Genomic DNA, 17255 nt, shown 5'->3' with positions numbered 1-17255 from the left:
GGGTTAGCTGACAAATAAGGGGTCAGGCAGGAACCGTCAACAACTTCGCTTGTCATAACTATCGTGAGAAAATACAGGTGCACAGGGCACATAGCCTCTACCAGGCTTCGTGAGGCGGCTGGAAAGAGCAGAAATTGGCCAAATTGGCAGATGACATGCCAAGGGAGTTGGTCTGCTAAAGGAGTATAGTTTACCTTCTCATAACTATCGTGAGAAAACACAAGTGTACAGGACACATAGCCTCTACCAGGCTTCGGGACGCGGCTGGAAAGAGTAAAGCTTGGCCAAATAGACAGATAACATGCCAGGGGAGTTGGTCTGCTACAGGAGTACAGTTTGCCTTCTCATAACTGTCTTGAGAAAACGCAGGTGTTCGTACAGAAAAGTCGACCCAGTTCTCCAGACTTTATATTAGTATGCACGGCACGTACTCTGTCAGCTTGTATGTTTTTCTTACGAGCTGCTTTGTTTTAAGTTCCTGTCAAAGCTAGCCTCCTTCACAGACTTTTCGGCGTTTAGTTGGGAACGTGCTGAAAAAGTAGCCTAGAGCTCTACCAGGCTTCGGGGTGCGGCTAGAAAGAGTAGAAATTGGCCAAATAGACAGATAACATGCCAGGACAGTTGGTCCGCTGAAGAGTACAGTATCGGGTGCGGCAAACTGTACTCTCTAGTGGACCAACTCCCCTGGCATGTTATCTGTCTATTTGGCGAATTTCTACTCTTTCCAACCGCCTCCCGAAGCCTGCTAGAGGCTAGGTGTACAGAACAGTCGACCCATTTTTCTAGACTTAATCATATCAGTAGGCATGGCACGTACTCTGTCAGGTTGTATGTTTGACTAAGAGCCTGTCACAGCTAGACTCCCTCGCAGACTTTTCGGCGTTTAGTTGGGAAAGTGCTGAAACAGTAGCCTCGAGCTCTACTAGGCTTCGGGAGGCGGCTAGAAAGAGTAGAAATTGACCAAATAGAGAGATAACATGCCAGGGAGTTGGTCCGCTAGAGAGTACACGTTTGACGCACCCGAACTGTACTCTCTGAGTCTCCTGGCATGCTTATCTCTCTATTTGGCCAATTTCTACCCTTTCCAGCCGCCTCCCGAAGCCTGGTAGAGGCTACATGTACAAAACAGTCGACCTGGTTTTCTAGCCTTTATCATATCAGTAGACACTCAGTTAGTCCGTAGAGTATGTTTAACTTAATTACGAGCCGTTTTCTTTCGAGTTACTGTCACAGCCAGTATCAAAGGTCGCTCGGGTATTTAGAAATTTTAAACTTTGATATGGAACTCGCTGTCACCAAGTACAATATGGGCTTTATCATTAGATATCCTCAAACAGCGTTTAGAGATAGATATTCAAACAATAGGTGGAACAAGTCGCTCGGTGTAATTTAGCCAGCTGCCGCTGCGCCGCGTGCCTGCGAAGCTGGTGTGTTACGCCGAAGGGCGGTTATATCGACTATACAGATACAGACATGTTACCTTGTGAACGAATTAGCTATTGTGTTTAGTGACGAGGTTAAAAATGTGACCCGTTCGACCCTTTTTACGCGCGGAATCCTTGAATACACCATCAGAAGTTGTTTCAGCACGACCGGGGGACACGCAAAGATAAGTTCGGAATGTCAGACATGTGCTGAGTGCGCTCGTGTACTGTTTACACTGCACTTTGTGAGGGACATGGGAAAAGCTTTCCACTGCATGACGATATGACCGAATAGCCACGCATTCAAGTACCAGAGTTATCAACCAAGGATTGAGGTGTTCAAGAATTCATTCTTTCCTAGAACTATCGCAGAGTGGAACTCACTGTCACAAAGTACAGTAGGGGCATTGTCAATAGATAGCTTTAAACAATGTCTAGAGCTTGAAGTTCAAGGGTTAGGTGGAACAAGTCGATCGGTGTAATATAGCCAGCTGCCGCCGCGCCGCGTGCCTGCGAAGCTGGTGTGTTACGCCGAAAGGCGGTTATACCGGCTATACAGATACAAATACAGATACAGATACAGACTAATCTCTAAGCAGATCTTTCGGTGCCAACAAGACAAATTGGAAGCACAGTATCAAAATGGCTAATATCAATTTTCCCACCCGAAGGCGTAAAAAAAGATAAAAACCAAGAAAGCCGAATAAAAACGCATAAAAACACGTCAAAAACATGCCAAAGACTGAAATTCTGCCTAGTGAATAGACTAACGCTTCAATAAACAAGAAGTTTCGATCAACAAGAAGCTTTAAGTGTAGTCGGTAGTTTACATTGTCCCACCTGGATGGAAGAAGATCCCCCAAACGCCGTAAGACTGTAATTATTATAGAATATATCTGACAGCAGGACAATACTTTACCTCTCACGCCCAGTCGAGCGAATACAACATTCCGGATGTAAGGTCTTATCTTAACCATCACGAATAGTTTAGTAGCCACAAAGAAATCACTTGTGCGCGACGACAGGTGTCACATTTACCTGGCAGAGGTGATGGGGAGAGAGGACAGCTTAATGTTTTTGTTTTTTTTCTATTTATTCCAACATGTAATCACCAGACGTGGTGACGACAAACTCAAGTTTTATCATTACTTTCTATCGGACTAACTCCCCTGGCATATTATCTCTCTATTTGGTCGATTTCTAGCTTTATCAACTTATATTAATGCCGCCACCAAAACATGGGACAATACAATACAATACTCATTTTCACCTGAGCGAGGTGAGGAAAGTCGTGTAAAGGGCCTTTCCCAAGGGCATAAGATAGGTGGCAAGTCAGGACTCGAACCCAAGACTCTTAGTTCCGAGTCGCGCACTCTGCCGCTACGCCACACGACCCCACGACATATTAATGTAACGACTAGCTTAATGTTGTCAGCAGGTAGCCTCTACCAGGCTTCAGAGGGGCAACCTGTACTCCTTTAGCAGAAAAACTCCACAGCCACCTCTGAAGCCTGGTAGAAGCTACCCAGCAGGTGACAATTAATCTTAAAACTTTGCCTTTGTATGACACGATAAAGCGGATATAAAGGGTAGTAAATTGACCAAATAGACAGATAACATGGCAGGGGGGTTGGTCCTCGATAGTAGCCTCTACCGGGCTTCGCGAGGCGGCTGGAGAGAGAAGAAATTGGTCAAATAGAGAGATATTACATGACAGTGGAGTTGGACCGCTAGCGGCAAACTGTACTCTCTAGCGGACTAACTCCCCTGGCATGTTATCTCTCTATTTGGCAGATTTCTAGCTTTCTCTTTCCAGCCGCCTCCCGAAGCCTGGTAGAGGCTACCTCGAAAGGTTCACAGATCGGAACGCTGGTCCAAATCCAAAATGGCAGTTCTAAGATGATCATTGCGTCACAGTAGCCTAATCTAATTGTAGCCTTATTTTTCCTTTCTCTACAGAACCATGTCTGGACAAAAGTTCATGATTAAGAACAAGGGGTGCGGCATGGTGCTGGACGTCACCAAGGGCGGGGACGTGGTCGGATCTCCCGTCGTGCTCTGGGACCAACATGGCGCCGACAACCAGGTCAGAACGGAAATGACGTTATTCTAAAATAGTCGACTTTTTTTAACAGCAAAAAGAACCATCAAACACAAGTAAATAGAAACTAGAAAAGTAACATTAGCAATGCATAATGTTAACCTTCAGGTGATCTAGCCTAACAAACTACATATATATGGTGACCAGCCCCTCCAACTCTGTCCTGCAACTTGCTACATAATCTTATTAAACACCACAGGGTGTCTGCTACAGTGCCAATATCCATGGTGACAGACCTCTGGTCCAAGTCATTGACATCATTTGTTGGGATAAAGAAGCAGAGCAAAACAATATGTTTTCCTAATAGTTCTGTGAATGTAAACATAAAAGAAACGTTCTGAAGTTGGATGACATCTGCACTGTTTTGTAAATTTAGAAAGCGTATTGAAATGTTTGTTTTTGTTTGTGTTTGTGTTTGTCAGTGCTGGACCTACACCAACGACCAGATCTGCACCGTGATGAAGCCTTCAGGAAAAGACATCGCCCTGTGCATCAAGGACCGCACTACTGGGGAGCTGGTCATGACCGAGTGCATCCATGTAAGTAAAAATAAAAGTTAAAGTCCTCCTCGCAACCATTAGCATGGCCATGGTCACATATGGCGGCGCCCATCTCCGTTTCTATAGCCCTTGGGCCACACAGTGCAATCACTACAGCAGGGGGCTAGTCCACTGGTAGTGGTAGTATTTTTTAAAACTCCCATACTTCTCAAATGCTGAGAAGCAGAGAAAGCAGTATGTACCGTTTTTAAAGTTTTTGGTATGACTCGGCCGGGGATCGAACTCACGACCTACCCACTTGCCATTGCATTCATGTAAGACAAACACAAAATACGTGTCGTATCCATAACTATGCCGGTCTAGTTCTATATCTGTAGGTGGGTTTGGGTAAGAATCATTTCCTCCTCACAGATACGATAGAATTACAACCGCAACTGGAGTGGCAGGAAATATCAGATGAAAGATGGTACATTTTGACCACAGATGGGAGTGACAGGGAAAAGAGATAGTAGAATTATAGCCACCGAAGGGAGTGGCAGGAAACGGAGTTCGGATGAGGTAGAATTATAACCGCAAATTGGAGTGACAGGAAATATTAGTTCAGAATAGTAACCGCAAATTTGGGTGACAGAAAACAATAGAGTTTAGAGGTAATAGAATTGAAACCGCACATGGGATTGGCAGGAAATATGACCACAGTCTCATCACTCATCCGTTGAATAATTGAATAGCAAATTTCAAATTTCGCAAGAACCTGTTTTACAAGAGTCAACATTTAACAAGTGTCATCGAAACATTGGCTTTTGTTAAGCAAGTGGCTGTGAATGAAGAACTTTTCCTCTCATCTCATCTCTGTATTCTGTGTGTTCGGCGCGACCCAAGGTCATTGTCAACCCAAACCGTGTTGACCTTCATGTGTTCTATTTGTGCTGTCCAGGACCCTGCCGATGGCCGTATTTAGGACCAACTGTACTGACCTTCGCTTCATGTTGTCATATTGCGGTGTTAAGGTCATAGTCACCGTAAATTATTTTGACCCTCTTTTTTTTTTTGTGGTGTCCAGGACGCTGCAGATGGCCGTATTAAGGACCAGCAGTGGTCGGTGTTCGGAGCTGACGGGACCATCGCCTGTAAGGACGACACCGACTGGGTCCTGGACTGTGGCGGCCAGGCCAAGGGTAAGCATAGTCTCGGACGTATATTAGCCTCTACCAGGCTTAAGAAGCGGCTGGAAAGAGTAAAAATTGGCCAAATAGACAGATAACATTCTAGGCAAGTTGGTCCGCTAAAGGATCTAGGAGTACAGTTTTTCGCACCGGCAGCTTACATGGCAATACATACATGCCATGGTGGAGTCGTAATCTAGCAGAATCAACGAGATTCCAACCGTTTTTTTTTCGACAAAGACCCCGATCAGGATGCTCTTAAAGTGTCTCCGATTTCAAAACCTAAATCTTAAGTTGATCATAAGTGACATGAATTTTAGTGGAAAAAGTCTAACGTTCCTGTAAGCGAATGTCTTCAAATGACCGGTGTATACCGTAGTGATCAAACCATATTTCGGTGAGATGTCAGCTCTCTTACACGTCTGCAAAAGTTAATGAGAGAAGGCTTTCTGTATTAGCTAGCCTGAATCGAGAGGCTTATAGCTTCATTCAACATCTTTTGTAATGAAAATCTGTTTTTTGGCGATGTCTCAGGGAGGAGCCAAACGGTACAGTATTGTGTGCAATTTGCAAGAATTCTAGGAATCGTACAGGCCGTGCAAACAATAACCCTAACAGCAACCACCGTCGCCATGACAATGTATGTTTTCATTGCCAATCTTGTTCTCTCATTGGTCTACAGAGGAGCGTATCGTGGTGAAGCGCCGTGCGAACCCACCAACCAGCAGCCAGCAGTGGGAGTGGGTGCCATGCTAAGCAATTACGTCATCAACCACGTCATCCAAGATGGCGGCAAGAACGCATGCAAGCAAGCGCATCGCAGTCGAATTAGAAGATTGTAGTCATCTTAGCTTTGCTAATTTCTTGCACAGCATTATTTCATATACTGCACTGTGTTATCGTGAGTAAAACGGACTTATAAAACACATTTTAGACCTAAGTCTAGTCTAGTTCTGAGAAGTCGTCTAACTGCATAAATCTGTACAAAATGGATTTAAAAATGGAAGAACATCAAGAATTGTATATTAACAAAAGGTTAAGATCAAGAAAGATACTTGGTGTCAATGCTCAGTTAAGACAGAGTACATGAAACAGATGTTACAATTATCGCTAAATATTGATAGATTCCTACCCATGGTGCTATAGGGGGTCGCTTTGCTAACGTCAATAAAGCCTTGTAGCTCACATTTCGCATGGTGGTTTATTCATGTATTTGCTGACAATGTTCTTTGAAAAATAATAAGAACTGTGGAACAGGAGAAAGAAAAATAAATATTTCATATTTCTGCACTATAAAAAAGGTATCTATATACTGCTAACAGTGGCGTGAATTTTTAGAAATTTTAAGAAAAATGGCTCAATAGAAATAGTTGGATGACAGAGGGTTCCGTGCATTTCCATTTTTGCTAAATCTTTGTTTGTCTTGAGGAAGCTACTGTGAAATAGAACGTTTTGTGTAGCGTTTTGTCTGACCAATAGGGGATAATCTTTTTTTAATGACATAAACAGCATGGAAGCACATACAATTAGACATGCCATTCATTTAATACTCTTTAAGCTTCAGGTTTAGAATTTTTGACGCGTTTTTATCGGGCTATATTTTTTGTAATCCAAAAGATCTCCTTGGAGATTACCTATCTAATTGGACAGTTAATAACACGTGATTCCACGTCAGACAGCATTCCTCAGTCCATGAGCTCCACCCAACTAGCTTCACTCCAGAAGACGCCTTCAAACGGACAGGACACCGTCGGTGAGTTCCAAAAGGTAAGTGTGACGAACTTAGGGAATATCGCGAACCGTTAATGATTATCACCTACTGATCTCTATAGTAAAATGCCAGTAAAGGCTACCTTCCACCAGGTTTCAGAATTGGCTGGAAAGAATTAAAATTGACTGAATTATATAGACAGATAACATGACAGGGGAGTTGCTCCGTTAATACGTACAGTATGTCATTTCCCGGTAAATATAGGCAATATCAGAAAGAGAAAAACACTTACCGATCTCTACAGTAAAATGCCAGTAGAGGCTAGCCTCTACTACCAGACATCAGATCATGTACATTTGTAGAAGCGTTTCAACGAGTAGAAATTGGCCAAATAGACAGATAACATGTCAGTTGACGATAGTCCGCTAATAGAGCAGCGGTAAACTGTACTTCTTTATCGGAACAACTCTTCCAACAATTAATTTGGCCACCTTCCGTACTGTCTTCTGGCACATTTGACCTAGCTATAATTTCTACTCAATAACTTTGCAATTCCTCTTCAGTTTGTAAACTGTAACTTCTTAGATTTTCTTATTTTTTTCGCATACGTTAGAGGAATCAATATGCGAAGAATTGATAAGACTGTGCGTCTTAAATCACATGGGAGAAGTTCTTTCAAGACAATCTCAGGTAACAAAGTGCTTTAAAAATCTTCATTATCATAAGAAATGCCAGAATTCTTCAGAAAATCCAGGTGTTCTCAAGTAATCCTCACCGGGATTCTTTAAAGTGGGCGTGAACTCAAGGAGATGCCAACGCACAAATTTCTCACCAGGCCTTCCATATGGACGATGTGTTACACTTAATCTTCATAAGTATTGAAAATTAGTGTTCAAAATCGGTCAAGAAATTGTATTCGGGTAAGAAAAACAATATTTCGAGGGCAGAAATGTAAATTATATGTGATTTGTTGAATCACACGGGCGATGCTTCTGTTAAACCCCTGTCACAAATAGGCGAGCACTGCTTGGCTACACCAGCCGAGCGTTTCAAAATATTTCAAACATTCGGCTGTGGACTTGAGGTTGGGCCATACGTCGGAAGTGATCGGGCGTGTTCGAGAGTCAAATTTGACTCATATTTGACTCAAATTCGACTCGATTCGTACAGAAAGGTAGGCGTGCCCGACATCTGGTATAATAGACTTCTCCCGAACTTCAGCCAACCTTGGTTGGTAATAGGGGGGAAGGATTTGAATGTGGCACAGGGGCTTGTAGAGAGAACAATGAGGGCAGTAGCTATAGATTCGTCGCTGACAAGGACGGTGAACGCTCAAGGCGATATCTATGTACATTGTGTATCCAGGGTCTCCCATACACCGACAGACCACCCACAGATGTCACATCAGATCAATACTACTTGGTAAACTCTCTTGCTTAGTGCCCTTTTCTTAATCTTTTTACCCACCTATTTTTGACTAAGGATTTAACCGTGGTCAATATTGACAGAAGGAGGCCATGTATGTATCAGGACCAATCATGTTGTTGGTCCACCATTTGAGGATGACCAAGAACTATCATTACAACATTTGCTGTCGTTACGCTAATGACTGTGCAAACCGCAGGATAATTAGATAGCACACTACACCAGACAGAGATGCGTTTAACGGTAGTTAAATGTAGTTTAAAGGTTGGGGTGGGAACAAGTCAACATGGCTCCAATCTAGCTTAATTCTTCTCAAGTTATAAGCTACGAAGTCAAAGAATAAGCTAGCCCTCCTGTATGACCTGAGATGGCCGTCACTTCAGTCTCGACGACAGCAAGCACGACTAGTAATGATGTATAAGATAACCAATGGTCTCGTGGCTATCCCATCCAGTCGGCTTATCTCGGCAGTTGCTCGTACCCGTGCCAACCACGCCCACAAGTACAAGACTCTGAGACCACACTGTGACATTGCAAAATACTCATTCTATGCTAGGACAATTCCTGAATGGAATAACCTTTCTGCCGACGTAGCTGAGAGTCCATCATTACAAACTTTTAAGAATCGTTTATCGTCACTTCCGTAATCATGTGTATATCTCCCCTCTGCGCGATGTCCCTGTATGTAGGGAATTTGCAGAGTAGTAGCTAGAACTAGAACTAGAACTAGAACTAGAACTAGAACTAGCTTGAAAACGTGACTAAATGGCAAATTCAGCTTCTCTGCAGAGGTTTAGGATTTGGCTTATTTTTGACGTGTTCTAGGCATTTTTGTTGGACTGTCCTTTTGTAGTAGTATCTCTTTTATACCAACCAAATGGTAACTACCTGACCATTGAATAATGTGTTGTAATTTGATACTGTCTTGAAGCCACCAAAATATCTGTTCGGAGATTAATATCTGCTTGGAGATCATATCTTATATTCAGAATGCAGACGACAGGACGTGACACGAACCGGTTTGTCCACTCAAACCTGCGTCAGGAGCACGTAAAACACGTACACAGTCTCGCTACACTGTAGGGCATTGTTCTTCTGACTGTCTACCAAACAAGTAACACTAACAGCGTTTCGTCGGTGACGGTTAGAAATTCAGGTAATAACATACGCCAAAAACAGTCACTGAAGCAACAAATCATATCCAGTTGCTTGAGTAACTGTTTCTTGAGGTAACACAGGGGTGCAAGAGTATGCAATGTAATTTTACGGCATACAGTGCAATCGTATTAGTATACAGTGCAATTTTACTAGTACAATTGCACTGTATACTAATATGATTGCACTGTATGCCGTAAAGTTGCACTGTATACTGATACTATTGCACTGTATTCCGTAAAATTGCACTGTATTCTCTGGCACCCCTGTAACATCGGTTGTCTCTCTAATTACACAGAGCTTGTGGAAGGACTGAAGAAGCGAGCAGCCATGTCTCATGACCAGATGTACGTGATAAAGAACCGCGGGTCGGGCCGTGTGCTGGACGTGGAGCGGGGGGGTCAAGTCATCAACTCTCCCGTCCTGCTGTTCGACAAGCATGCGCAGGACAACCAGGTATGAGTACCCATGTTGTTCTTTACTCTCCAAGCAGAGGTTTGGGTTTGGGCTTATTTTGGGCGTGTTTTCAGGCTTCTTTATCGGGCCAAGTTGGTTTGGCGTAAAAAAATATACCAGCCCAAAAATAAAGCGCGATAAAAAGTCTAGAAACACGCCAAAAATAAGCCAAAACCCAAACTTCTGCTTGGAGAGAAGTTGCTCTCCATGTAGACGTTTAGGCTTCGGCTAATTTTTGGCGTGTTTTTAGGCTTTTTTATTGGGCTTTAGTATGTGTAGTGAAGCCATAATAATGTGCCAACTCAACTTGGTGACAGTGAGTTCTAATCTGTGACAGTTCTAGGAAAGAATGTCTTTTTGATCACCTCAAACGTTGGTTGATAATTCTGGTACTTGTAGGTGACTACTACAACCGGCAAATATCTCGTAGGGATGCCGGGATCCTAGGCTACATTTTAGTTCTCATCACTACTTGAATGTCTATTTTATGTTTTTTTTTGTCTTCAGAAATGGAGCCACAACAAGTACAACCAGATCTGCACTGCCCTGAAGCCAGGTGGAGAGGACGTCGCTATCCACATCCATGACCGTTCTACCGGCCAGGTCATCATGTCTGTCTGCGAGAAGGTACGTAAGACGGACTTCAATTCGTGTCTACTTACTGCATTAGAATTATTTCATTCTATTATATTCATGACACCAAATAGTAAATCTTACAGCAGGGATAAAACTCCATGAACTGCAGAAAGTCTGCATAGTAATATATATAATATAAACAAATCACAAATTACAACGGACGAGACAGGCGATATATACATCCCTCATGTACATTAGCAATTCCTCCTGTAACTCATGCATGTTGGTTGAAATCAATGTAGATTAAACACAGCCTCTACCAAGCTACAGAAGCTAAGAAATTGGCAAATATACAGATGTTATGCTATGAGACTCAGAGTTGGTCCGCTAAAGGAGTACAATTTTCCGCCTCTACCTAGCTTCAGAAGTGTCTGGAAAAGAGTAGAAATTTGCCAAGTAGACAGAAAACATGCCAGGAGAGTTTGTCCGACTGAAGGTGCTCAATTGGCCACTCTGACCAAGCCCCTGGGGCATGTTATCTGTCTAATTTCTACTCTTCCCAACCGCTTTAGAAATCTGGTAGAGGCTGGATCAAACCGGCTCAGTCTAGACGGAGATGATTTACGTCAAACCATCAATCTAAGGCCACACCAAGTAAATTTTATGGATGACGTCCGCGCGCGCATTGATTTTGGCCTGTTCCTAGAAAAATAAACAAGAAATTCCACTTCCTGTAACAATGACCAAAGAGTCGCGACAGTGCCACAAATCGTCAGATTGCTGTTCCACCTGATTTATTGCTGTTTTGATGATGAATAAAAGACTTCTTGCTTGTTACACTGCACATGTCACCTCATTCAATTTGTGTCCTAACATTTATCGTCTCTTAGTTCATTTCTAATCTAGGCATCTTGTTTTTTAGGGCCCTTTTTGTTTTTTTTCGCCCTCTCGCATTAGATTTAGGGTCTCCAAAGGACGTCATCTATAAAATTTACTTGGTGTGGCCTAATGTTTAATCATCATTCATGTCGAGGACTGCCTATTGTACGCCGTGTAGCCTGAAGCTATTCCTAACCTTATGTCTGGGTGTACGATTCATCAGAGTTTATCTACCGAAATCACATTATTGTATGTCAGCCTTAAAAACACTGTAAACCAAGAGCCAAATGTCAGGTGTGAAACCTTGATCCGTCATTGTACTTTTGTAAAAAAAAGATGACTTTAAAAAGTGAGCTTTTGATGGTAAAGTACCGTGTTTGATGATTTTAGCGCTTGTTTCCAGTTCATTTGCCGACGATGTTTGGCGAATTTTGGTGCATCTCATCAGCAATTGGCTTATATATACTGCACGATGAAGAAAGCCGATCTCACTAACAATATGGAGTGAATTGGTAAACGGTTTAGGATTTAGGGATTTGGTAGAATTGACGGGACAGTGCAAACAACCGCTGTGCAATTAATTGGCTTCTACTGTCATTAAAACATTATACACACCAATGGTTCTGCGTTCTGTCTGAGACAGAGATATAAATCTGAACTTGTCAACACTAAACGGCAGACAGAAAGTGGAGGGCTGTTTCTTGACGGTTTTGCGTAAATTGCAGGAAAAGGAACAAAAGACATAACTCTGAAAAGGCGTCAGAATGTCGGTGATTGAAACGCCTTTGATTTTATCAAGACTTCATGACAAGTCTCCCTTCTTGACTTCGACTTGACTTTAACGTGGGTGACTTTAACGTTGTAATTCTCCCCTCAGGATCCTACCAAGGCTAAAGACCAGATGTGGCTCCGCAATGCTGACGGCACCATCGCCTGTTACGATGATCCTCAGTACGTGCTCAGCGCAGGCGCGGGAAACCAGGGTAAAGAACCAGAATGTCTCTCCAACTTCAACTAGCGTAGTTTAAAACTTTGATAAAGATCAAACAGAGCACCGTGTATCTCCGTGTACTACTCTGAAAAGGGCATACAACTAGAGAATATATAGCAAACGCATAATTACTGCTTTACATGGTCAACATGACAAACTACTATGGCCTAGAATATGATAACCATGCCCCCACCACTCAGCTCGGTCTTGCTACATAATGCACTAGTAACCCAACACCACATGATGTCCGCTACAGCACCAGTTACCAAGGTAACATAACAGCCGTCTGGCCCAGATCATTGACCATATGTGTTTGGAGAAGATGAAGAAACAGAGCAAAAGCAATGTTTTTACATCTTTCTCATCTTTTTTCTTCCAGATCTGGGAAGGTAAACATAAAAAGAGGATGACATAAAATGATTTAATATTATGTGATATACATAGAATAAAAAAAGATAAGCAGTTTTAATGTGTTTTTCTTTTTGTTCCTCTATTTCAGGCGACCATCTGAAGGTGGAACAGAAGGGAAACCCTCCCCCGGCCAGCCAGCTCTGGGACTGGGAGGCCATGTAGAGTGCGCATGCGCCATGACCGCCATCTTGGTTCTGCCTTTCCCCAAACATTCGAATTCGAACTAGCATGCGTGTGACTGTATATATTGATCAGTTGTAGTGCTTGTTTGCTTAATATGTTTTTTTAAGTGGGAATAATAAATGATAGTAACTACATCTTGGTGAAACTTTTGTCATCATTTTCTAAGTAACGAAATCTGTTATCTTTCTAATTATCTTTGTCTGAAATTCCTTACACAATTCGTTTTGAGATATCAAGACATTAAGTCAATACGTCTGAAGATACAACAACGGTAGCGTGGTCAACTCGGAACCAAGAGGTCCCGGGTTCGTGTCCTGACATGCCACCGATCTTGTGCCCTTGGGAAAGGCATTTTACACGACTTTCGACCCACTAGTCTCAAGTAAAAATGAGTATTGTCTGTCCAGTATTCGTTTCTATGTGCGGGGCACAGCAACAGCTGCCTCTGTTCCGCGTTGTATTGCACTGTTGCAATTAAAAAAAATCAACTCAAAGCGTTCGATCACAGACAACCACCGAGACGATGAAAAAGACACTACACTGTCACAGACCGATGGTTTTGCGTTCTGTCACAGACTGTGATAGACATCTGAACTTGTCAACGCTAAACGGCAGACAGAAAGTGGAGGGTTGTTTCTAGACGGTTTTTCGTGAATTACAGGCGAATGAACAAAAGATATAACCCTGGAAAGGCGTCAGGATGTCGGTGATTGAAACGCCTCTGATTTTATCAAGACTTGTTGACAAGTCTCCCTTGTCAGGATAGCTGCATACGGACACGCCCCCAACACCTGTCGGCAATATGGGAAAGTTCAGAAGGTGAACTTTTGACCTGAATGACAGTTTTGACGTAGATGTTTGACGTCATCAATCTTATTAGGTCAATGACCATCCTTGTGAACAACTGTCTATTGTACGCTGTGTACGCAGCCCGAAGCTAGTCCTATACCTCGGTATGGGGTTAAGATTTCTCAGTGTTGATCCACCGAACTGGCATGAGTATATGTCAACTATGTATATAAAAACCTTGAACTATATGTTATGTGTAAAAATCGTCTCAGTTAAGTGTACTTTTATCGACTTTTATGTGACTTCGAACAGTGCGCAATTTATAGTTTTGTGACATAATTTCATTCAAATGCGACATACCATATCAATTTTCCACCTATGTCCTTCACAGTTTGCCGTAGTCATTTGATTCACTGCTTTTGTACTTTTATCGAGAATGTGACTTAAAAAGGTGCGCAATTTATAGTTTTATGACATGATTTTATTCAAGTGCACAATAACATATCAATCCCACCTATGTCCTTCACAATTTCTAGTGGTCACCTAATTCACTATTTTTTGTACTTTTATCGAGAATGTGACTTCGAAAGGTGCGAAATATATAGTTTTATGACATGATTTCATTCAAGTACATAATAACATACCAATCCCACCTATGTCCTTCACAATTTGCTATGGTCATCTAATCCACTGTTTTTACGTCGCCCAGGTTATGTACGTAGTAATTATAAATGAGCTAGGTCTACTTGAAAGCTGATCTAGGTCTTCTTAAAAAATCTATATGGCAAGAAAAGGGAACAAACACAGAGCATAGTTAAGGTATGTTCAGTTGACAGTGACGGAAAACAGCTACTAATTTTAACCTGCCCAATAACATTTAAAAAGAGAGTTGCCCAGGTTATGTAGTAATTATAAAGGAGCTAGGTCTACTTAAAACTGTTAAGGAAAAATCTATATAGCAAGAATAAAGATCAAAGATGAACCAGATGTTATTAATATGTCTGATCAGTCCACAATGCTAGTGACGGAAAACAGTAACGAGTTTTAACCTGCCCTATGACAATTAAATGAGTTGAAAAACTGGTATTGGTAAGTTAACTGTTAAGCCCCACCTTCACATTTGCACGTACTGTCCACATTCGTTAAGCGAGGTAAGTAGGGCTAAATTATACCTTAACTTAAATGTTTACAGACTAATCTAATATTTTATGTCTGTATGTTTACAATTTATTATTAGTACAGACATGAAACGTACAATGACAGTGCAGCAGTTGGTCATGTTCATGTAGTCTGAGGTTGATCAATGGAGCAGTTTTAGTGAAAAGGGTACGATGGGGGAGGGAGGGCCAACATTGGTCTGCAGTGCAATAATTGTTGTATTCTAGTATGAAAATAGCTTTTTAACCCAGTGCTCTGGTCGATTGTGAAACCTGTATAACATGTATATCTGAAGCACTGTGTTTGTTTGTTTGTTTGTTTATTTCTTTGTTTATTTGGCAGATCTTCATTTAAGTGAGTACTAAGTCTTCCTGAAGTCACATATTAAGTTACACATACACAGGAAAACCTATTAACGCATAACGTAACCTACACTCACAAAAACTGTGATGGTCGATTTGAGTTTTAGTTGATTTGGGGACGTTTTACTGGCTGGCTTTCTGGTTTACAGTTTACGACTCCCGGATACTATCATTGTGCAATGAAGGCAAAACATAACGTTTTTGTGCTGCCTACAGGAATAAGCTACAAAGACAACATGTCGGTGAAATATGTGTACATACGCCATGCCGTGAAGGGGCTCCTGCTGACGGTAGCCGACAAGGGCGACCCGGCAAACTCACAGCTCGTCCTGAAGCCAAACATCGGGGGAGACGACAGTCAGGTCGGTGGGGGGAGGGGGGTGATGGGCGTCTGCTTCACGCAAAGCACGTCGGTAGAACGTACTCTGTATAGCCGGTATCTGTATCTGCATAGCCGGTATAACCGACTTTCGGCGTAACAGACCAGCTTCGCAGGCACGCGGCGCGGCGGCAGCTGGCTACATTACACCGATCGACTTGTTACACCTAACCCTTGAACTTCTAACTCTAGACGTTGTTTAAAGCTATCTAATGACAATGCCCCTACTGTACTTGGTGACAGTGCGTTCCACTCTGCGCCTGGATATGTATTTTGCATATAACACTACGGTAAAATTTCAACCTAACGTAATTAGACCTCACCATGGCGCGAGTTTCAAATGGTGTAACAACGCTAATCTGTTAGTAAGAATTGTACTTTTTGGTATACTTATTAGGCTGCAGTGGGCTTTAAAAAAGTAGTTTCTGGCCGCCTTTAAGGTTGTATTTGCGCGTTTAAGGATGTTATCCCGTCAGTAGTTTTCAAATGTTTGTATGATCATGATGCAACATATCATGTGCAAGCGTCCAAAGGCAAACGCAGTACGTCCTACACAATATCATACAGATTTTCTAATATCCAGGTTTCAAAATATATATTCCACTGATACTGCATTGGGTGCAATATAACCTTCCCCCATAGGTTACCATTGATAGATGCAAGGAGGTTATAGTGGTTCTATAACTCCACTAGAACCTCCTTGATGGATGTAACGTTACTAGGACAATGCTTGCCTGTGTTTCTTAGATCTTCCGGTATTCGGACTCTGTTCTCTGCACCAACCTGACATCAGGTGATCACGAACTGGCCTGTCAGTTCGTCCCGAATGACTGCTGCGCCATGGGACCCTGCAATAAGGTAAACCTGGCAACACATTCTCGTGCGCAGATTCAAACTTTGTCAAAACGTTTGTCAATGACCAATAGTCATGTAAATGACTCAGAAATATATTAAGCATTGTTTAAAGCGATCTAGTAATGATGCCCCCTACTGTTCTTAGAAGTAGTGGCAGCAATTCCCACTCTACGATAGTTTTAGGTAAGAGAAAAACGAACACCTCAATCCTTGGTTGATAACTGGTACTTGATATGAAGTCATGACTATCTCTTGTTCTTTTCTGACCTATATTATCACCTCTGATTACCTTGCCCAGGGCTTTAACCAGAAGTGGTTCCATGGAGACGAGGACAAGACGCTCATGTCCGGACAGGACTCCTCTCTGTGCCTCACGGCGGAGGGATCCGACGGTGAAGTGGTCAAGGTCACGACCAAGGCCTACCCAATCACAGCCAAGCAGCAGTGGGACGTCATCCAGATGTAACCAATCACCGCTTAGCAGCAATGGGACGTCATCCAGATGTAACCAATCACCGCTTAGCAGCAATGGGGCGTCATCCAGATGTAACCTTGGCGCCATATTCGCAGTCGAACACATCGACCCCCCCTGTTCTATTTCGAACACTTTCGAAAACCTCCGTCAAAGCAAGGGCATTATACTTGTAGTATGATGTCCTTGGTCAAAGGAAGGAGCTTATTGGTCAAAATGAAAATGACTTTGACCAAGGGGCTTCTAGTGTTCGATCGGGAAC

General features: G+C 42.5%; 3 protein-coding genes across 4 annotated transcripts in view; all 3 read left to right on the top strand.

Moving 5' to 3' along the window:
* The window catches only part of LOC109464851, a 10498-nt gene extending 4119 nt beyond the window's left edge, over positions 1-6379 (top strand). Inside the window, exons 2-5 of the mRNA XM_019761940.1 lie at positions 3384-3510; positions 3948-4064; positions 5089-5203; positions 5874-6379. Coding sequence (XP_019617499.1) covers positions 3388-3510; positions 3948-4064; positions 5089-5203; positions 5874-5947 — 429 coding nt within the window. The 5' untranslated portion in view covers positions 3384-3387 and the 3' untranslated portion in view covers positions 5948-6379. The remainder of the gene's footprint in view (positions 1-3383; positions 3511-3947; positions 4065-5088; positions 5204-5873) is intronic.
* Positions 6380-6885: 506 nt separating this feature from the next.
* On the top strand, positions 6886-13051 carry LOC109464817. 2 transcript variants are annotated; one of them, XM_019761890.1, is made up of 5 exons: positions 6886-6958; positions 9781-9938; positions 10446-10565; positions 12271-12376; positions 12884-13051. In XM_019761890.1, the coding sequence occupies exons 2-5, from the start codon at positions 9813-9815 to the stop codon at positions 12955-12957; spliced, it is 426 nt and encodes a 141-aa protein (XP_019617449.1). In that variant the 5' UTR covers positions 6886-6958; positions 9781-9812; the 3' UTR covers positions 12958-13051. The 2 variants fall into 2 exon arrangements, with proteins under 2 accessions (XP_019617449.1, XP_019617450.1); XM_019761891.1 differs by lacking the exon at positions 6886-6958 and adding an exon at positions 9370-9483.
* A 2391-nt stretch (positions 13052-15442) lies between these two features.
* LOC109464826 lies at positions 15443-17241 on the top strand. Its single transcript, XM_019761901.1, has 3 exons — positions 15443-15649; positions 16414-16524; positions 16820-17241. The coding sequence occupies exons 1-3, from the start codon at positions 15467-15469 to the stop codon at positions 16985-16987; spliced, it is 462 nt and encodes a 153-aa protein (XP_019617460.1). The 5' UTR covers positions 15443-15466; the 3' UTR covers positions 16988-17241.
* Positions 17242-17255: the final 14 nt, after the last annotated feature.

Source organism: Branchiostoma belcheri, unplaced genomic scaffold (genome assembly GCF_001625305.1).
Source record: "Branchiostoma belcheri isolate BF01 breed outbred unplaced genomic scaffold, Haploidv18h27 scaffold141, whole genome shotgun sequence".
NCBI classification, from domain to species: domain Eukaryota; kingdom Metazoa; phylum Chordata; class Leptocardii; order Amphioxiformes; family Branchiostomatidae; genus Branchiostoma; species Branchiostoma belcheri.
Note: the sequence above shows the minus strand (reverse complement) of the source record. Positions and strands in the feature narration are given on the sequence as shown.

Bases quoted from the DNA above. Each gene is read 5' to 3' on its own strand.
- LOC109464817 (XM_019761890.1), top strand. From the start codon at position 9,813: ATGTCTCATGACCAGATGTACGTGATAAAGAACCGCGGGTCGGGCCGT. The intron at 9,939-10,445 runs GTATGAGTACCC...TTTTGTCTTCAG, and splicing joins AGCATGCGCAGGACAACCAG to AAATGGAGCCACAACAAGTA. The intron at 10,566-12,270 runs GTACGTAAGACG...TTCTCCCCTCAG, and splicing joins TCATGTCTGTCTGCGAGAAG to GATCCTACCAAGGCTAAAGA.
- LOC109464826 (XM_019761901.1), top strand. From the start codon at position 15,467: ATGAAGGCAAAACATAACGTTTTTGTGCTGCCTACAGGAATAAGCTAC. The intron at 15,650-16,413 runs GTCGGTGGGGGG...TGTGTTTCTTAG, and splicing joins TCGGGGGAGACGACAGTCAG to ATCTTCCGGTATTCGGACTC. The intron at 16,525-16,819 runs GTAAACCTGGCA...TACCTTGCCCAG, and splicing joins CCATGGGACCCTGCAATAAG to GGCTTTAACCAGAAGTGGTT.